We start from the raw sequence: 21,391 nt of genomic DNA on the forward strand, positions 1-21,391 counted from the left end.
TTTATTTGTGGAGAATAGTCAGAACATATATTCCTTGGAATAATGATGTGAATTACAGTGGAAAACAAGCTTGTATTTTAAATTAGTTTGAATAATGACCAGTGATTATCTTTAGGTAGTGGATGGGTGTTTCTTTTATTCCTTACAGGAGCTCTATCTAAACTAGCTCAGCCAAGGATTCAGTATATTGAATTGTCGGAGTGTTACCATGTGAGAAATAGAAATTACGTAGATTTCAGGCAAGTTGTGTTCTTCCAAGTCTGCCAAATAGACAACTCTGTCACTGCAGCCAGGTGTGAGACCCTGCTGCAGGCCAGGGAGAGAACAGGAGGAATGCCTAATTAGAGAGTCAGTATAAACCTAAATACCTTCTCACTTTTCTGAACTTTTGCCCATATTTATTTCTAGTGGACTTAAATCTTAATTGGCAATGCCATTTCAATTGTGTGTAAAAGAGCAGAAGTAAAGGGACAATAGGTTCCAGTTTAGATTTGTCATATTTAACTCCTAGGTCAACTGTTTCATGCATGGAGGTGCTGGGGACTGTGGTAAAATGTCCAGGGTATAAATTCGATGAGGTAATCTAGTGTTGATCTAATGCAGCCTACTTTTAGCTTTGTTGCAACTGAGTGCTTGCCAGTGTGCCCTAATAACCATCTATCCAGGAAGGAATGGATTTGGGGGGTCTAGGGAAGAGCTAGAAGTAGATCTCTATGAAGTCATGGGGGATGCTTTACTGCTGATTTTGATCTTCAGGGTTTGTTTTCATGATTGGAACTAAGGTTGGATATAACAAACCAACTGGCCTGTAAAGACTGCCGTGTGGTGCTCAATCATGTGGTGGTACCACTGCAGTCAGCCTGGGGCCCCTGGGGTAGGTGTGGTTTGAGGTGAGCATTTAGGCTCTTTAATGATGCCGTTTCTCGGCTTTAGATAAACAAGTCTTAATGAGTTGCAAAAGACTGATCTCAGTGTAGGAAAGCATACTCTAAATTATGAGGAAGAGCAAGTCTTGCTAAACAGAAAGTTGAGGTTCTAAAAGGTGAGTGCAGTAATTTACAGTTTATGACTGGAAATACCTAAGAACACTGTAACTGGATGCCTTATGTTGATCTCTAAAACATGGTCATGAAGTAGTGTCAAGTGGAGGTTGACACTACAAAGATGATGGAAATCCTGCTTTGAAACACCATCCTACTGACACATTTATTACATTTTGCTGGTAAATTGATGCTGTTTGTTATTAAACTTACCTAGATTTGTTCCTTATGGCTTCATTTATTCTTTGACCTTGAGTGAATTTATGTTATCGGTTCTTTTCCTTTGTGCAAAACTCCTGCTTTTATAGCCTAGTTCTGCCTTTTGTTAGGTAACTGTCACCATGTGCACAGGCTGTGGCAGGTAATTGGCTTTTTCAATGTCATTTTTGTTCAGAGTACTTGCCCCATGGTCCATTTTACCCTAAATTTAATTTCTTCCTGCTAATGCGCAAAGGAAACTATTGTGAAACTTACAGGTTCTGATAACTGTTGCAAGGTAATTTAATGCTGTTTTCATTTTTTTGTAAGGCAAGCCAGAAAGGCTAAGGCTGAGTTTTAGTTGGGTAAGGATCTCTTTATTTAGTTTGCATGAGGTTACATGTTTTTAGGACTGACAGTAGAATAACACTGGGAGCTCTGAAGTGAATAATACTTGTAGCAATAGTCTTTTAGATTTTTTTTTTTCCTATTAGACTGTTTTATTAAAAAGTACTGTTAAAAGGCAGTGGCTTCAATTGTAGGTGTGTACTCAAGGTAGTATCTATTTTGGAAATTAATTTCCTTTATCAATTGAAGTAATGCTGCTGGAGTTCAAGCAAAAGATGACAAGCAGCTTGCTCTCAACAGTAGTTGCTTATCTACCTGGGAAATCTAGGGGAAAAATTGCCCTTAAAGAAACTGAAAATAATTTTCTTATGAGCTGACAGAAGCAAAAAATACTCCAGCAAATTAAGATGCTCTGTTGTGAATTAGACAGTTCCATTAACCTGTTCAGATAATGGAAGCCACGAGTTCAGCAAAGTAAGATTATCTCATTTCCAGGTACCAGATTGGAGATTCACAAAGGATTTAACATAATTTAGGGGATTGGGAAAAGAGGGCAAGCAACAAAGAATTTGGGGATATTAAATGAAATCTTTTCTGTTCATATCTTTAGCATCTGGTTTTTTTATATATAGTTCATAGAGTTCAAATCACTGTTTTTATCCAAAGACTGTATGGGATTTACTTTTTGATATAGTAATGTTACCATAAGTAAGACATTGCTTCTGTTTTGAAAGGAATTGTTTTTCTTTCTACATTTCAATTTCTTACTTTTTTGCTTGCTTCATGGTTCTGTGGGCTTCTTTTTACTTGGTCACCTCTTTTACTTGATCACCTTTGAGGAATAAAAAACCCACCTTGTGTTTCAACAAGAGGAACCCACCTTGATTCCTTTCCTACATTAAGGACCTCTCAAAAACTGCTATTAATAAGTTAAATTCTATTTTATAGGAACCTTTTTCCTCTCACTGTCAAAATTACGAAAAAAAGCATATGAGTTACTTCCAAATAACACCTCTTGATTATTCAGAAAATCACAAACAATGCTCTCCCTCAGCTTTGGACGGTGTTGTTAAGTAGCTTCTGTATCAAGACACAGAGCCCCCCTGCTGCTGTTAGTGAGGAGACACAGATACTATTTGGCTCAAAACTTGGGTGCTCGAAAGGCTGATGGAATCAGTGTTGCAGTGGTGTTTAGGCTTGTGTTGTCAGTCCTGAGCTGAGCCTCTCTCTTGAAGAACCCTCTTGCAGCTTCTGGCTTAGGTGCAGTACAACTCTTCCCATTGGGGAAGCTGGCAAAATGTGTCGGCCTTGGAGCTGAAGGACTGGGGTATGAACTGTGGCTAAGAACAGGAGTCCCAGGATGATGGAAGGAGTGCAGGAGTGGGGCTGGAGGCTTAGTGAGTGAACAAAGGGATGGAAGTTCTCTTGTGATCTTCCATTGTTTAGGATGGTGTCAGTATCCTTACTGTAACTTATTCCCTTGTCTGCAATAAGTATTCTATGCTCGTGCTAGGGGCCAAAACTGTAATACTGAGAGGCTGCTTCTTTCCAGTCTTTGCTCCCATTTAGATGCAGGTGGAAGAAAGTATTCTGGATACAACAATGGAATAGATTTGTCACTAATGAAAGTTGACAATGAGCAGAGTTCTAAATGTCAACTCCTTTGTTGTTACATCAGAGCAGTACAAATTGAAATTCTTACAGTTTGTGACTTATACTAAGGTCAGTTCAGAAAATAGTGTCCTTGGATCTGGGGAGTTGGAAAAAGGCCTTAATAGCTCCTTTGGGTGATCCTCAAACAGAAATACCATGTGTCTGAAGTAGCTGCTGATTAAAAGGGACATGGAGAGCTCAGTGAGCATGTGTTCAGGCCTACACTCTTTTCTAGACATAGAAAAATTAGAAATTGTGCTCTTGGCTGCAGTACCCACTTGTTAGTGGCGCTCAGTGAGGAGAAACAAGCATGAGTGCTTTACCTTGTGTGCCAAGTTTTGAAATGCTTTAGAAATAAGTCTGGACAGCTTGAAATGTCACCTGTACTCCAAGTAATAATGCTTATAAGTTTCATCTGCAAGATTATTTTTATGCTAACGTAATAAAACTCAGAAATGAATACCCCTGCTCCTTGGGAAGGATGTGGTGACTGCAATCTGATGGTTGTATTGCCTTCAGAAATCCTAGGCAGGTTCCTGATTTGCATATGACTTCCAAATAATTCAGTCAGCAACAGAGATGCTGTTAAATATTAGGCCAGGTAATGAGTTTAATTAATAGTGGGTTAGTCTATATGCATGAATATTCTGTGAAAGAAGAGGTTTAACTTTTGTATGGCTGATACCATGCTCTAAATCTTGTCTGGTGGTTAAAGATTTATTGCTTTTTCCAGAGCTGCTTGTGAATTTATGCAGAGAGGAAGCTTTGAATATACAAGAAAATGGCAGATAATTTCCATCCTTCCCTGGGAGTGAAATGCACAAGTGTTGTTTAACATGCCTAAAACAAACAGGCCACTGAAAATCACCAGCTGGCTCCCACAGACCGTTCCATTCTTTAGATGCATCTTTCTGGCTTCTTCAGTCAGCTGTTGGGAATGTTTCATCCACTGCAGTATCCGGGTTTTTTTGGGGTTTCTACTGCATACGCTGTCCAGTGTGCTGTCCTGGTCTGCCTGTACTGATGAGAACCTGTGAAAATACAATGCTGCATACTCAAACTATGTTGTAAAGTGTCTTAAGAGCATGTTGGTCATGTACTGGGTGTAAAATATAGTGAGTAATAAGCAAGATGGAGTTGTAGTTGTGGAATTTTGAAGGTGAAATGGTTAAATATCAGAAAAAAATTGGATCCATGTGGGATTTTTTTTAATAGAAGTGAAAACACTTTTTCCTAGTAGTTGGTCAGAACCACTTCTGCTGCTGGAGGAAGGACGTGCCTCAGTATCTTACCCATTGCTTACACCTGCTGACAGTATTCATATTTAAAAGCAAAGAACGTTTTTGCTAAGTTTTCTTATTACACTGTTAGTGCATAATTAATTCCATCTAATATTTCTACAGGGATATATTCAGTGGAACTCGTAAATGACAGCTTGTATGAATGGCATGTTAAACTTCTCAAGTAAGTTATTAAAGCTTTTTCATGTTCTGAACAATCTGTTTTACTGTTTCTGCAGAGATTCTTTTGATAAATGAGAATCTCTAGTCAGAGCGTATTAAATAGCGTGTTACAATAGTAGTAGCAGTAGTGGTAATTGTAGCCACTAGATAGTGGCTGTAATTCTGATACACAGAAATGTGTAGGGATGGAGCTATAGTAATTGAGCTGGCAAAAAGACAGACCTGCTTTTCAATGCAAACACTATTTGTGTTACAGTAACTGTCATTACTGTTCAATTCTAAAACTGCTCCAAAATATGCAGCCTCAAATGATAAAAATTTTTTTCAAGTTTCTGCATGGTTTTATTTTTATTAGTTTTTGATGACAGGAATATCCAACTTCTAGTTTCATTCAAGGTGTAAGAAAGAACAGAACTGCCTTAGTGTCTTTAGTTGTTTATTTCTACAGTTAAACAGACACATAGGACTGAAACTTTTAGCTATCACATAAATGTGAGTTATATAACTATATATAACTTGTCTTCTGTCATTGCCTAGTACATAAAATGAAAAGCAGTATGTAACTCACCTTGTTACATCCATAGTCCAATAACTTTAATCCTAGAGGTGCTGGAGTGAAATTATTTCCTGGTAAGAGGATCATCTGCTGTCATCCCTATACAGTACCCTAAAGAAAGGAAGAGCCTATCCAAACTGCTGGGTGGCTGCAAAATCTGGCAATGGATGGAAGAGCTTCCATCAGTTCAGATAGGTCATGGTAGATAGCTATAAGGACAGAGGCTGTTTCAGCACAGACCTGCCTGTAGGAATTGTTGCCTTGTCCTAGGGGTGAGGCTGGTGCAAACTGGGTCACCAGGTGCTGAAATAGTTTTGTTTCCTTCTTAGTGTAATCATGGGCATGTGAAGGTTTTGAGGCTGAAAATGGCAGGAATGACAAATAAGAGAAATCTGTGTCATGTTATAGGAGGCCTTTCCTATCGAGTGCTTCTGTAACCACGTGCTCAAAGCACTGTGCAGTGATTTGAAACCTCAGTTCAAATACTGTGAACAGGTCTCATTTTCTGCCTTCAGAAAAGAGGAAGTGGAATACATGCAGCAAATGCCTTCCAGAATGTCTAAGAGAATAAGTGTTGTTTATTGCAGCAAAAAGTGTCTGGAAACAAGTACACTGTGTGCGGAGTAGCTGAGGGGATAGATGTCAGAGGAAAGAGCCCGTGTGAGGAAGGACCAGTGTTGTTACTAGAACAAGTCCCTTTGAACTGGCCTAGCAAAAGCCATGGTTTGAAATGAGAGATTCCTAAGCACTGGAAGATTTCTTTTCTGAAATAACTTCTCTCTGGTAGGAATGGGACAAATTGCCCAAGTAATTCTGAAAAGAGATCTAGTAACTTCGCAGTTTCACCTGTAGCAGACGATTAGATTTAATGGCCTTCAGTCCCTTTAACATCTGCTTTTGGCTTGCTGCAGGTGTTTTTGACTAGTCTCTTCTATTTAAAAGCTGATGGGGTGTCAGAGCTTGGTGGGATTAACCCAGTAGTGTCTGAATTAATGGCCAGGCTGCTCACCACCAGCATTTTGGAACAAAGAGTTGTTGAAATTCTGCTGAGCAGAAGCTGCTGGCTTTAGTCCTTCTGCTGATGCAGATTACTTTTAATAGCTGATGCAGAACTACAATTACATATTCCATAAAGGATTCGCTAACTATGTGCTGAAAACTGGATGACTACAGTCTTCCTGTTTTTCTCCCCTCTTATTTTGAACACAACTGAACTGAAGTTGCTCTTTTCAAATAAACAGCTTACTTTGTGCTGTGTTTAAATAACATGGGGATAGCATGGGGAATGTAGTACATTGCAGCAAGTTTTCATGCTGATCTCGTGGCAAAGTTTTTACTTTGTAAAAGGAGCAAGAATTTCCTACAGTTCACCTTAAACTACAATTTGTAAACTACAAATACATAAAGACTTTAAGAGGAATTACTGTTTACAGGTATTGAAAATATTAACTTCATCCATGATCTCCCCCCTGCTGCTTTTATAGGGTTGATCCTGATAGCCCACTGCATAGTGATCTTCAGGTCTTAAAAGAAAAAGAAGGTGTAGAATACATTTTACTCAACTTCTCTTTTAAGGTAAGTGTCTGTGGGATGAAAAGCTGCAGTTAAAATTGAGGCTTACTATAGAAAGTGACTGAAGTGACCCTCAGCTGTTACTTGGGTAATAACAGATCTGTAGCATAAAAAAAGGGAAGAAAAGAAACCCTAACTTGTAAGTTTGGCACTAAAGCTTCCCAGAAAAATGCTTTTTAGGCAATACTGTGGAAAGGGAATTTTTACAGAACTGAAAAAATTGTATTACTTCAAATCTGATTTGACAAATAAGGCTATTGAAATACTTTTTGGTTGGGAAGCAATGTCACAGTATTTTTCTTAACCTGTTTTTTTATTGTTGTTCTTTTCAGGATAACTTCCCTTTTGATCCTCCCTTTGTGCGAGTGGTGTCTCCTGTGCTCACGGGAGGGTAGGTTTGAGTTGCCCTACAGAAGTTGTGCTTCGTGTTAGAAATGTTACAGCTTGAAAAGCTCTGTGCTTGCCATAACATTTAAGAGCTGACCTCTGTGGGGGGTTAACATCGCTGTTGTAAGGTGTTCCGAGTTTGTGCTTTGAACGGGTCTTGATCCCTGTGTTGCCTTAAGTCTGATGTATAGTCTTAACTGTCTCTCTCTTGCTGGTAACACTGCCATAAAGTTTTTGTTTAAAAATTCCTCAAATGCTAATCCAAAAATACTAAATTTAATTGAAAACATGCTCCAAATGTCAGCTAAAGTGTGTTTGAAGTACTGTCTGTAGCACAGAAACTTGTATATATCCCTGGAGAGAAGACTAAATTCACCTTCCAAGGCTTTTATGCATCTCCTGGTGACAGGAAATGGTACCTGCATTTGAAAATGCAATCTGTGATAGCTGGAGCTGATTCTGATTTGATTTGAAGAGCCATGTATCCTTTTTGAATTCAGTAAATGGTTAGTGCAGTTAAATAGGGTTCATGAGGGATGCTGCTTTCTCAGAACTAAATGAGCAGAGCCAAACACCAGAAAATTCACTGGATTCTAGTTTTGTTGTACTCGGACTTCTTTGTAGAATGAAAAAAGGGTGGCTTTTCAGTGGTCATTTCCCTCTAAATGCCATATGGACATAGGAGGTTTAAGTGTCTTGATCATAGAGGAGAACACATTTTGGCAGTGGTAAATTCTCTTCCCTCAGTCCAGGTTTTGTGATGCTCAGGTGTTCTGCTGAGTCCCAGTCAGCGCAATGGATGAAGTGTTACTGAAATTAGAAAGTGATTTACAGGAAAAGAGCAAGCAAAGATCTGATTATCTCATACCATTTATAAGTGCACCTACATTGTTTGAAATGGTGTGAAATTTCTTTACAGAATTAAATTTTGTTGGGTTCTTTTATCTACATGTCAGTGCTATGTATATGTAGAGTAGCCATAAAAAGTAACTTCCCTTTTTCCATGGTCTCTGCAGTTGTGCAGATCAGCTCAGTCAGTGGCTTAAACTAAGTCTAGTTGGCAAACAACTTTTTTTTGTTTCACAGTGCTAATCTTCTTTGCCTAAGTATAACATGGCTAACTAGTTATAATATATTACTGGTTAAAGGGCATTTCGGCTTTATGAACAAAGAATTTAACAAACAAGCTGGCAAGAGCTTAAAGTGCTGTGAGCACTTGCATCTTTTTACTAACTGCTGATGTCAAGTATATTTTCTTTCACATTTGTTTGTAGGTATGTCCTAGGTGGAGGTGCGTTATGCATGGAACTTCTTACTAAACAGGTGAATATGTGCTCTTTTATCTGGATAATAAAACATGCTTTAAAATAGTGAAAATAGGTGCTTCGCTTGGGTTGAAGAATCCCTGTGTGGAATACATTACACACTCCAGAGGAAACATGGTAGAATTAAACCTCAATCCCACAAGATTTGCCTTGTTGATCTTGAGATCTTCTCTTCTGCCTTGGGTGGCTTACAAGAGGAAGAGGCAGGAAATGTGAGCATGTCAATTTGGAATTCTCATAATTTCTATGAGGAAGGCAGTGTGAAAAAGGAGTTTTGGGGAGCAAGACACAGTGTTTGCTTTTCTCTTCAACTGCATAAAGTCAGCTCTGGACAAGTGAGGAATACAGAAGATTATAGGCATAGATGATTCATGTAGACAGAGTGATTTTTCTCTTTAAGTAAATGAATGAAGTAACTTACTTGCAGGCTCTGGCAGAAACTCTTGTGAGCTCTGGAAGGTAAAGCAATGCCAGAGATGAGCAAAATTCTTACAGCTTACTGAATTGACTTTGTTAGAAATCAGTCTTTTCTGCTTCTAGGAACAAGAAGTTGTAATTTCTGTTTGACATTGCTGAAAATGTGCCAGTGCTGTAAGGATGGAGCTTTTTTGTTTCTGTCTTGCTGTATTTTGGAAATGTGATAAAGCCTTTTCACTCTTCTTACAAGTTCTTAGTACTAGTACCGTTACATAATTTTACAGATTTTCTGTGAAAAATAAAAGTTAACGGAAAAGAAGTAGTTAAACCTAAAACGGGAGTGCAGAAAAAAAATAATCCCAAAGCACACATTCCAAAATAGATTTGCAAGGTGAGCACAAGCAGCAAGTACATGTTGTATGTTAATATTCCTTTCCTCCTCCAGGGCTGGAGCAGTGCCTACTCAATAGAATCAGTCATCATGCAGATCAATGCCACTTTAGTCAAAGGAAAAGCCAGAGTACAGTTTGGAGCCAATAAGGTAAATGTGCTGTGTTTATCAATTGCACAAATCACTGTTGGGTTTCCTTTTCCTTGCTGACTTGCATAGAAGATGTTTAATGACAGAATTGTTATTGCAAATATATTTGCATTTTGAATTGTCTGATGCCCCTATGACTATTTTATTTGCAATTAAGAATTTTTTATGTAATTATGAGCATATGAGGTGGATAAAGCCTTGGGATGGGCGGGGTATTTAAGTAGTTAGGCTTTTGCTATCCTTGTATTGGAAAGGGAGGGAAGGAGGATCAGAATTGGGAGGATTTGGAATTTCTGGTTCTGAGAAGGGAATCTTGAAAGCCAGGAATGTTGTAACATTGTGCATGGCTTTTATTTTTAAGCCCACTGTAGAGTTTCCTTGTAGAACTGTTTCTGAGTCTTGCATATCTAGAGGCAGGTTTTTATGTTAGTTTTTTTCTCCTTTCAGAATCAATATAATCTAGCAAGAGCACAGCAGTCCTATAAGTCACTAGTACAAATACATGAGAAAAATGGTATGTATGTTCTTGCCACTTTGTTCTTGTCTGCACAGCACCTTGGGAACTGGTGTTTGGCCACAGAGAAACTTGAAGTGACAGTGTCTTATTTTGGCTTGGGAAGACTATAAATGGTTTTTGCTTCTTTTCTTCTTGCACTAGAAAGACAGTAGTGCTTAAATAACTTGCTGCAATCATTGCAACTTGTCCAGTGTACTTGAATGTTCTGTGTGTGTTCCTACTGCTTCTTGAAAGGCAGCTCCATTTCACTCTCAGCCAGTTGATCTAGGAACTTTATTGTTACTGCAGCTTTAAGGGCTCTTGATATTGGTAAAGTATCTGCTGGAAGTTTATTCCTTTCCCTGAAAGATTTTGTTTCAATGTGGCAAAAAGCTATTGGAAATAATCATTAAGGAAGAGATAAAGTAGAAAGAAAGACCTGAGACTAAAAAAATACAAGAAGGCCAAGTGAAGCGCACTAGTTGGGAAACTGTGCAGTAGAATAGAGAGACACCTGTTTGGGTTTGGGCTTTTTTAGTCTATTTAAAGTCTCTCTGCTGCATAAAAAAAGTGTACAAATGCTTCAGATCTAACTGAATTTACTGTGGCAGTATGAGAAGCCTGAGGCTTTAAAAGGTTTAAGTAGCTTACATGTTACATAAAGGTAGTCAGCAGAATTGGTACCCTGGTCTTGTGATGAGGGAGTTAGTCCAGTTACCACTTCATGATGCTTTTTGCTCTGGGTTGGATGCAGTGTTCTCCAGGAATTTGGGTTACTGTGAACGTATTTCAGTGTGACTGCAGAGAGCACCTCAGCTTCCCTACAGTAAAACGGAACATAACACCTGTACTCTTGGGAGGAAGATCAAAGATAATGACTTTAACATGCTTTCCAATTTTACGATATTTTGATCTTGCCGTTAACTGAGTCTTTTGCTCCTTTAGTTTGCTCCAAAGCCAACATGGCTGTCTTTTTACTTCTATCTATGTGCTACAAGTCATCAGTCCTGCCTCAGGAGCTGTATGCAAAGCATTCACAGTACTCAGTGCTGTTGTGAAAGGTGTCTTGAGCTTACAGCTGCTACCTGCTTTCTGGGACAGCACAAATAGGCCCTGTAGTCACTGTACACACAATTAGAGGAAAATTTACAGGAGGGGCTGGGAGAATTAAGATTGGATCTCTGGAGGTTTCTAGAAAAAGCTGTGCACACTTGATCAGGTATGATTCAGCCGCTAAACATGCCAAATTATGTCAGGAGACCAGTTATTCAGCTGACATTTCTGAGCTTATTCAGTAAAATTTGCAGAAGTAGGATAAACCATTCAGTTGCTTGTGCATGCCTAACTGCAGTACACAAAATGGTATTTGTGTAAGTGTCCCAGTGCAATCATGTTTGTATGTTTATGCTTTGAGTAGCTTGAAGACTTGGGGGTTTTACCTCTCTTCTACTAAGTTTGGTTAGAGCAATATTCCTCCTTCAGCAGCTTCCTCTTGCTGCTGTTCAGCTGGTCCAGCTCAGGATAGCTGCTGCCACAAAAATCTGTGTTTGCACACCCAAATATTGGGTCTGATCCTGGAATGTGCCACATGATTTGTCTCCTACCGCTGACTACTAGTGTTTAGGATGCTGAGTCTCACTGAGCTGGCCTGCTTTAAGAGGGAAGGAATGAGCCAGGTTAGGCTTCCATCTCCCACAGATAAAGAGTAGGATGGTCTGGACACAGCAATCCTGGTACCTAATGTGTCTCTGTTCTCCACAGGCTGGTACACTCCTCCAAAAGAAGATGGCTAATGCTGAGGACTGTTGTATACCTGGACCAATGTCAACAAAACAAGCTCTTTTTTATGTTTTCCAACACACAGACTCAAGCTATGAGTGCCCCTATAACAGCTGTACTGAGGACTTTAGCTATTAGATAAGTTAGTGGATAATCTGTCAACTGACACGTACAGTATAAGTGACAGCCTTACCATTCCGCTCTTAGGTATCTGGACTGAGCAGTTTGGGCCTTTACCATATTTGTTCTTATGGATTAAGCATATTTGGGCCATGCCCTCCCTTCTCCCTTTTTTTATTTGAAAGCATAAACTCTCCTTGCAGCAGGCTATCAACTTACTAAAGATCATTCAATAGGAGTGAGTTGTTCACACACTTCTGTGTATTTCTTACCTTTTGCAAAATGCAGACTGCAGAGACTTGCGTTGTATTGTTTCATTTAAAGCCAAGAAGTTTAATACATGTTTAATACTGTTTTAGGAAATGTCAGGTCTTGCAAATCACAGTAGTTTTTCTGGTCTAAAATGACAGCGTTTGTAGTATTTCCAAATTAATGATATAGGAAAAACACATGTATGTTAAGTCATTAAACATCTTTCATGGCTGTATGAGAATATGAACTGTTTATTGGAAAAGATGCTCTTTGTTTAGATTATCTTAATTTTTTGGTTTGGTTTTTTCTTTTTTTTTTTTTGGTTTTGGTTTGGTTTTTTGTTTTTATGCAGAGCAAGGCTGTGCCAATAAAACCTTGTAACTAGTCACTTCCACTGGGGCATCAGAACTTGCTGGGCTGTTCCTGCTACTTGTTGGCTCAACCTCCTTAACAAGAAGAGCCACAGTATGAAGCTTGAAGTTATTTAAAATACTAAAAACCTTTTTAGGTGTTCCATTTTATTAACGGGTTGTTGCAATCATTTGTAAACTAATGAACTTATAAAGTGATTGGCACAAATTGAGATGAAAGTCCTTGAATGGAAATTTTTATATAAAAGCTACAATAAAGTACAAAAACATGTCATCCAATTCAGAGGTGTAAGAAATGCTGCCATAGTCATGACGGCGGTTTTGTTATTGAAGGACTAATGGGAACTGTTCTTTATTCGGAGATGAAGCTGGGTCTGTGTACTTACACAATTTCATTGCCTTACCGGAATCGACTCTATTTTGGTTGTAGTACTAGTCATTAGGCCTGTGCACCCCTCGGGGCCGAGCTATGGGTGTGTTCCATGGATTAAGCACTTTCAGAAGTGCAGAAGCATGTTTTTGTAATGTTGTTTTTTGTTTGGGGTTGTTTTTTTTTTTTTTTTTTAGTTGACTATCGAACTTGTGCTATTTTCTCTGTCAGGCACCCGCGGGTCCTTGTGCATTTGCTTCTAGATCCAGTTTTTAGCTCGAAAGAAACGATGGGAGAGGTTTGGCCCTGCTTCCAGTGCGTGTTGTCCCCGGTGCGCTGGGTGGCAGCCGAGGCTGTGCCGCTGTCCGGGCGCAGGGGGGCTGGGGGCGGCCCTGGCCTCCGCCCTTCGGCGCATGCTTCGGATTGGGTTCCATTTCTTCTGGCAGAGTTCCTTGGCAATGTACAGTAATTTGTAAACTTGCATCAAGTTTATGAATAAAAAGCATTTTACGAAGCGCTGTGTCCGTGCTGGGGCCCGGGGCGCGAAGGGCGGGGGTGAGGTGAGACCGGGGTGGGTCCTCCCCGCCGCCAGGCGGCGCCAGTGTGGCGGCCTGTGCCCGCGCGCGCTGACCGGAAGTTGCCTCAGGCGCGGTGGCGCGCGGGTGACGCAGGGCGCCGGAGTCGCGGCGGGGCCGGGGAGGCGACCGGGCCATGGAATCCGCGGCCAAGGGCGGCTTCGTCCTCGCCAACCTCGCCGAGGTGGTGGAGCGCGTCCTCGGCTTCCTGCCTACCAAGGCGCTGCTGCGCGCCGCCTGGTAAGGGCGGGGCCTGGAGCCGTGGGGTGGGCGGCGGCCGGCTCCGGTTCGCGGGGGCGGTGCGGCCGACGCGGTGTATCCGTGTTGTGTTGCAGCGTATGCCGGCTATGGAGGGAGTGCGCACGGCGGACGCTGCGGACGCGGCAGCGAATCGCGTGGGTGTCGGCGCTGGAGCCGGGCCCCGCCGAAAGCCACGCGCTGGTGCGCGCGCTGGCCCGCGAGCTGGAGGTGAGGAGGGGGCGCGAGGGGCGGCCTGAGGGGGCGCGAGCTCAGTGCCTTCGTTTAAACGCTTAACGCGCTTCTTCCCACCGCCTGGCAAAAGGGGCGTGCTCGGAGGCGTAGGTGGTTTTGACAGTTCCAAGTGTTGCGTGTTAATACACTGATCAAAACGCTGAGGATTTGCAGTTCAGGGCACATCTGTTCATCTTGGCAATCTTGTTAAGAGCTAAACCCTTATAGGCTGGGAGACTCAGGGGAAACACTGCAGGATTTCTCTGGCAGGATTCCTTTCCAGTGTTAACCTGATGCTGGGTCTTCACTACACAGAGATTCTTGTCAGGGTCTTAAGCAGTAGACAGATCAGTGTTAAACCAACTGGGACAAAAAAGGCCCGAAGTGCCTCTACACTGTTTCCCAGTATCAGCACTGGTGAATAGCAGAAGCCGACAACCATAAATGCAAGGAGTTTCGATAGTGCTAAAAGACGAAGCAGAGTCATGGGACCGGTCTGTAGAGCTGTTCTTGCTCGTGTGAGGTTTGGGTCAGCTCCCTGCCTGTGCTGTCAATTCATTAGGTAAATCTGGGCATTTCTGAGGCTAACGAGAGGTTGTCTGTTGGCTGACAGGAGCCTGGTGAGGGGGTAGGGGACCACCGTGGGCTGCTGGTGGAGCGAGAGCAGTTTCTCCTTGGTTTCTGCCCCCATTTTCCCTCCACTACCGTTTCGTCCCGTGTACTCTTCCTCCTGTGTCTTTGCAGAAGGTGCACGTGCTGCCCCAGACAGTGCTCTACATAGCTGATGCGGAGACATTCAGCGGGCACGAGGAGTGTCACGAGCAAAAGAAAGGTAAAGCCTGGACCTAACTCACCCCCACTTCAAGATACACATGGGATGTAAGTAGAGCACAGTCAGCTGAAAGGGAATTTTCTGAGTTTTGGTTTCAGTGGAAAGTAAATCTGCAGAAACTACGACCACGTAGTGTTGCATTTGTGGTACGAAGCAGCTCACAGATCTGTGTTAATGTGCACAGATGGGTTCCTTTCCCTTCTGTGGAGGACACTGAGTGTGTTTGCCTGCCCGTAGCCCTGTGCTCTCAGAGGGCAGCAGCACAAACCTGCGTGCTATTACCAGGGCGGCCACTGATGGGCAGCATTGGTTAAACAGGACGGGGTTTGCTGTGTGATTTGCTCAGAACACACTTTTACTGCTCTCTGATGGTTTGTTTCGGTCTCTTCTTCTAACAGCCAGAAAAAGAAACAGTAAAGAAACAGCACTTGCACTTGAAAAGTTGTTACCAAAGCGATGTCAGGTTCTTGGACTGGTCACCCCAGGGATTGTAGGTAGGAGTGAAATGTGTGGGTTTTTGAGAGATCAGCTTGAAGGTGTCGTCTCCCACCTTGTTCAGTACTGGCTTCAGTTTTGAGGAGTTCAGTGTCACTGCTAAGTGACATGGCGCTTACTTCATGTATTGCAGTTATAATTAAAAAGGTTGATTTAATTCGGCAGGCAGCTTTCCCTGGCACCTTAATGTACTTGCTGAATGTTGCTTGGATTTATGTATATGTTTCAGTCATATTGTGACTAACTGTACAGGGCATCCTGGTATATACCTATTTGTAATGGTCTAGCAGGAGGCATATGCAGTAACTGGAAAATTCACAGCCCCCTTGGCAGGCTTTTTCTCATGCTTCACTCTTTTATCATTAGAAAGTTGGTTTTTTTATAGTTTCTCACCTTAAATCCACTTCCCACATCATAAGTAAGGTATTTGATCATTACTACCATATTTTAATAATACATTCCCAATTTTTGTGTCAGTTTGCTTTATACTGTCATCACATGCTTATAGGGCACCTTAAAAACTTGAGTATGTCTGTGTGCCTGCAGAAGTTGGCAGGAAGGCTTGTATTGCACTGTTCTTGTTTTCCTAATGTTTCATATCCGGTGTGTTTGGGGAAATATGTGTAAATATATCCATGTCTCCTTGTCAAAACTGACTTCAGCCTGATCCATAGGCAGCAGGACTTACACATGTTTCATCTTTCCAAAACATTAACAAAAAAATCACACCAGTTTGCAATTAGATAAGTTGTTATGGAAATAGATTGTCATGTTTTATATCACCTGAGCTGTTCAACCTGTTTCTACCCATGTTACAGTGTAAATGAAAGTGTTAGAATCCCTGAACACAAGATGCTTGGTTTTGTCTCTGTAGTTACCCCGATGGGTTCGAGTAGCAATCAGCCTCAAGAAATTGAAGAGGGCGAAGCTGGGTTTGCTCTGTTGTTTCCCAAAATTGATGGGGTGAAAATTCATACCTTCCATTTTTCTAAAGACATGAAGAACAGGGTCTTTGATGAAAGTAAATTTGCTGAAGCAGGTATGTCATTTTTCTCTCCTTTACATGGGCTTTTGTGAGGTGCTGTGCTGTTCTCTGAGGTGCCAGACTGGAGTTCTTCATAGAACTGGCAGCTTCTGTACTGGCTCCAAGAGCTCTGTGGCTCTGTGGGGCTACAGCTGGTAACTGCATCTCTGCTCCTCCCAGTCTCTGGAGTACTAAGGTTAAGTTATCCTGAGTATCAGTTTCCAGTTACCTCAGTTACGTTTCAAGCAGAGCTGTTCAGAGAGAGGTGTGATGTATTATTTGAGGAGAAACTAGGATGGTTGGACTTCAGAGATCAGGATTTAAAAATAAGAGGATCGGTGTTTGTTTTTGTTTGTAGGTCTGAAGAATAACCCAGATCTCCGTGTTGTTCTTCTGTTTGGCTACAACTCCTGGAAGACTGGAGCTACTCGATTTCTTCATCAAATAGTCAATCCATTGAATGAGAAAAGTATCATCCTGGCTGGGGGACAAGTGGAGAGCTTTACATCACTGACCTCTGAGAAGTAGGTATTTTTTTTGAGGTAAATGATTAAAAAGATTTAAAGTGAGAGAAACATTGCAGATCCATAGCATTCTAGTCGTATTGGAAATGCCCTTTACCAGCAGTAAAATAATAATTTCTTAAAGGGAAAAGTGTCCTGACTGCTACATTATGATTAGCCAGAAAAGCTGGAAGCTTTGTATGGCTGTGTTACAATTTGGATTCTGGAAACCCAGCTAGGAGAAACCCACTGAAAAGGGAGATTTCCAGCTTCAGGTACCTTTGTGTATTTATTGCAGTCAGCATTTCGTCTCTGGAGTACAGGTAAATGAGTCCCCATTGTGATGGAGCCCAGGATGTGAACATGTGTTTGTCTATCTGCCTCGGTTTAGCTCACAGCACGGAGCAGTAGCTGCACACACAGTGGGGCTGTGCCCCAGGAGCTCACCTGATCCACTGTGGTGGCTGAAGGACGTGGCACTCCGTCCTCTGGAGCACAGTGCAGTGCATGCCCATAGGCTCCTCTCATGCCGTTGGAGGTCTGGAGTCCATACTAATACCAACATTTTTTTTGCATCTGATTTTGCCAGCTGCACCATTGCCCCAGATAAGAGAGCTGACCTTAAATAAAGCCACTGCAGATAAAGGTTAAGTACGTAACTACTTAACCACGTGTGTCCTGGCCAACCAGTTTAAAGCGAAATGAATCCAAAACCTTTACTGACTTGACTTTACTGACTGCTGTCCTGCTTCCATGTATAAATCCTGAGTGCCTTTGCTTGTCTTAAGTTTAACGGATGGTTTAGTTGGAATTGCAGAGCTGTGACATACACAAACTGCTGAATTTGGCATGTGTGGAACAAGTTTATGCTTAATAGCCAGTAATGGATGTGGAAGTTTTTCACTGTGAAAGGTTGTTACAAAAAAACATTGCTAAAATGTGAAGTCTTTGGTTTGCTTTTAACTCTGGATGGTATCAGAATCACAATATTGGCTGCTTTGAACCTACGTCTGCCGCAGCAGCAGCTCAGTCAGGCGAGAAGTGGTCTCCCCAAAACGTTCTCTAACTTGATGCCTGTTGCCTTTCAGTAACCATGCCCAGCCCGGTGATGCCTGCGGTGTGGTTGGGTTGGCTTTCAGCGGTCCGCAGATCCAGAGTGCCACTGTCCTGTTAGACCAGGATGTGGCTGATGAGAGGACAGCAGAAGCAGCCATGCAACGTCTCAAAGCAGCAAACATCCCCGAGCACAACACCATTGGGTTCATGTTTGCGTGTGTTGGCAGAGGATATCGGCATTACAAAACCAAAAGGAATATGGAAGCAGATGCATTTAGGAAGTTTTTTCCAAACGTACCCCTCTTTGGCTTTTTTGGACATGGGGAAATAGGATGTGATCGAATAGTTACTGGGAATTTCGTATTAAGAGAATGTAATGACATAAAGGATGACCTGCTTCACGGTTATACTACCGTTATGACTCTTATTCACCTTGGTTCAACTAAAGCAAACCAAGCATAAGTAAGGTTTAATGCTTCAGTGAGCTGTTTGTTTCATTCCAGAGAGCTGAGAAGTCTGGAAGAGTGGACATCTTGCAGTCAAAGCCCCTTCCAAAATGTAAACATCATTTTGGTAATAATATCGAGTCTTGTAGTTGCAATAGAGTTTACTATATCTGTGAGAAAGCCTTGCATCTTGTGTAATCCCCTGTACACACCAGAATTGCAGGAAATTATATTTGATGGAATTCTGCAGTTGAAGAAAGCCTTTTTCTTCCAAAATGAAAATGGTTTCTACAAATCATAGAATATGCTGAATTGGAAGGGACCCATCAGGAGTATTGAGTTCCAACTCTTGGCCCTGAACAGGACACCCCAAGAATCCCACCAGGTACTTGAGAGTGTTGTCCAAACGCCTCTTGAGCTCAGGCAGGGCTTGGTGCTCTGACCACTTTCCTGGGGAGCCGGTTCCAGTGCCCAGCTACTCTCTGGGTGAAAAACTTTTTCCTGATACCCAACCTAAACCTCTCTGACTCAGCTTCGTGCTGTTTCCTCGAGGCCCGTCACTGGTCATGAGAGTGGAGAGATGTTGAAGACTGCAATGAGGTCTCCCCACAGTCTCCTCTTCTCCAGGCTGAGCAAACCTAGTGTCCTCAGCCACTCCTCATAAGGCTTCCCCTCTCACTTCCTCATGGCCCTCCTTTGGACCCTCTCTAAAGCTTAATGTCTTTTTTATATGGAGGTGTCCAAAACTAGCCCCAGGACTGGAGACTGCCCCAGCACAGAGCAGAGCAGGACAATCCCCTCCCTGGCCTGGCTGGCGATGCTGGACCTGATGCACCCCAGGACATGTTTGGCCCTCCTGGCTGCCAGGGCACTGCTGACTCATATCCAGCTTACCATTGACCAGGACCCCTCGGTCCCTTCCCACAGCTGCCCTCCCCCCTCCTGTTCCCCAGTCCATACACACAACCAGGGTTGCCCTGTCCCAGGTACATCCAGCACTCGTCCTTGTTAAATTTCATATGGTTGGTGATTGCCTATCTCTCTTGGTCGAGGTCTCTGCAGGGCCTCTGTCCTTGAGGGAGTTGACAGCTCCTCCCAATTTAGTGTCAATGGCAAACCCAAATGTAAAAAGAAACAGTTCTTTGATGTGCTCTATTTACATATGTAAAGCACTCTAGGAAAACTAGTGATGCATTAAATCTCCCATTTCCTGGATTTTATTTCTAGAGAGGTGTACAACTTTGCCAGAGTCCTATTTACAGAACTGAACAGTTTTACTAGATAAAATCAATTAAAAATTTTAGAGAAAAGTAACAAAGTACTTGTTAAATAAAGATAGAAGTATGTCAAAGTACCTTGCCTTCTATTCTTAGAGAAAAAGCTCTGATTTAAAGATGTTGTCCAGGTAAGAGTTTAACTGGGCTCATTATCTTGAACTGAATTTCAGTTGTCTTAACTGTGTGGTTTAGAATATAGTGGTTGCCTCTTCTCTTGTAGCATGATCACGGTGTTTTAAATCCAGAGTACTTAGAAATAAGTCTATCTTTAAGTTTCTTTTTAAAGTTTTTTGCTCTTAAATTTGGAATTGTGGGGTTCACAGGATCTGGCTGTGTTATATTTATATAGAGACTTTAAACAAGACTTGTGCTTTTGCATGTTTTTCCTATGCTTTTACATCAGTCACCTGTTTTGATTGCTGCAGCTGGCATGCAGTATCAAATAAATTCGGCATAGTCTCAGTATAGCTAATAATATATTTGCTGCTTTTTAAATTCTTTCTTCCCTTTTTTTTCACTTAGTAATAGAATGACAAGAAAATAAGATCAATTTTGCACCATATCACCAAATTTCTAAATGCAAAATCAGGCAGCTGGGCCATTTTCAGTGTAGTAAAAATAAAATACTTACCTGTATGCTGTACAAAAAAATAACTTTTTTTTTTGCTTTAAATGCACTAAGAAAGACGTCAGTTAGCAACTTGGTGCCCATGTCTAGTTAAAACTTTTCGTGAACTTGGCCTGACAAGCTAAGGTAGGGGTGTATCTGTCCTGAGACTTACCTGTTGGTGTCAGTGTGTGCTGAGCGCAGACAGCACTTCCCCTGGCTGTATTGATGATGGGGTTTTTTAATTAGAAGATGGGATGAGCTGTGAACTCCCAGTGGCCATCTGTGGATGGGAGATTAGTAAGTGTGGGTGTGACTTGGACAACATTCAGTTACTTCATTTAGAAGGAAAGATATCTGAAAATGGAGTATGGTTGAATTTTCAGAGAAGCCCCTTGGTGGGAGGTGACTGTGTTATTTTAGCATAACCAGAATGTCACATTTGGCCCTTTGAGACTGCATAACCTTCAGGTTTACCAGGACAGAAAGGAAATGTTGCATTTCTGTAATGCAGATGGGATTCCTGGTGCTGTTAGCCATGCTAACCAGCCTAGGAAGGTTAACTGGTTGCTGTATTAGAATAGGTGAAGTGTGATCAACCACGTGTACTCAGTAACAGTGCAGACTCGGCCAGAACGTCAGAGAAGCTGATGGCGAGCTCAGACAACGGTGCAGCTAAACCAGAACCGACAGGGTGGTCTGCAGGGCATAGTCAGCAGGTCCTACAGCTGAGGAAACTTCAGAGGTAAACATAGTAAAGAAAAGGGGTGGAGGAGTTGGGGGGGGGGGTCTGCATCAGAACCAGGAATCCTTCTCTCCAGGATCAACAAGTGTGGGGATGAACCCAAAAGACCCTAGAACCATGCACATGGCTGGAACCCCTACACTGTCTGTCCCAGGACACATCATGCCTTCCATGTGACAGGCAGGTGGTGTAAATGATAAAATTGCAACATCTGTGATTAAAGTGTTTTGCTATCCAAATTCATTTTGCCTCCATGCTGTTACTTGCTCTTAAACCACAACAACTCCTGAGAGAACCCAAAATATATTTGCTTACAAGGTGCATGTACCAAAAGGCAGAAATAATTGATAGAAAGTTTTGCAGTGCCAAAATTTATACTTCTGTCACTCAAGCAAGCACAAGGTTTTGAAGTGGGTAAAGTTAGTTAAATAAGTATTCAGCAATTGAGGCAAACGTGAATAGCAGGACTGCT

The 21,391-nt window shown here is 41.9% G+C and overlaps 2 protein-coding genes across 4 annotated transcripts in view; both read left to right on the forward strand.

Annotated features, from left to right (window-relative positions):
• The window catches only part of UBE2Q2 (ubiquitin conjugating enzyme E2 Q2), a 46,573-nt gene extending 33,171 nt beyond the window's left edge, over positions 1-13,402 (forward strand). For both annotated transcript variants that reach the window (XM_048317441.1, XM_048317442.1), the window contains exons 7-13: positions 4,643-4,703; positions 6,743-6,833; positions 7,163-7,221; positions 8,492-8,540; positions 9,405-9,500; positions 9,948-10,014; positions 11,758-13,402. In XM_048317441.1, the coding sequence (XP_048173398.1) occupies positions 4,643-4,703; positions 6,743-6,833; positions 7,163-7,221; positions 8,492-8,540; positions 9,405-9,500; positions 9,948-10,014; positions 11,758-11,789 (455 nt within the window). In that variant the 3' untranslated portion in view covers positions 11,790-13,402. The remainder of the gene's footprint in view (positions 1-4,642; positions 4,704-6,742; positions 6,834-7,162; positions 7,222-8,491; positions 8,541-9,404; positions 9,501-9,947; positions 10,015-11,757) is intronic.
• Positions 13,403-13,541: 139 nt separating this feature from the next.
• On the forward strand, positions 13,542-21,162 carry FBXO22 (F-box protein 22). Of its 2 annotated transcripts, XM_048317996.1 has the most exons (7): positions 13,543-13,703; positions 13,799-13,931; positions 14,679-14,766; positions 15,165-15,260; positions 16,136-16,300; positions 16,644-16,809; positions 17,877-21,162. In XM_048317996.1, exons 1-7 carry the CDS (start codon positions 13,600-13,602, stop codon positions 18,304-18,306), a joined length of 1,182 nt encoding a protein of 393 aa, XP_048173953.1. In that variant the 5' UTR covers positions 13,543-13,599; the 3' UTR covers positions 18,307-21,162. The 2 variants fall into 2 exon arrangements, with proteins under 2 accessions (XP_048173954.1, XP_048173953.1); XM_048317997.1 differs by lacking the exon at positions 15,165-15,260 and having other exon boundaries at positions 13,542-13,703.
• The last annotated feature ends 229 nt before the right edge of the window (positions 21,163-21,391 follow it).

This window comes from Corvus hawaiiensis, chromosome 13 (assembly GCF_020740725.1).
Source record: "Corvus hawaiiensis isolate bCorHaw1 chromosome 13, bCorHaw1.pri.cur, whole genome shotgun sequence".
In the NCBI taxonomy this organism is placed as follows: domain Eukaryota; kingdom Metazoa; phylum Chordata; class Aves; order Passeriformes; family Corvidae; genus Corvus; species Corvus hawaiiensis.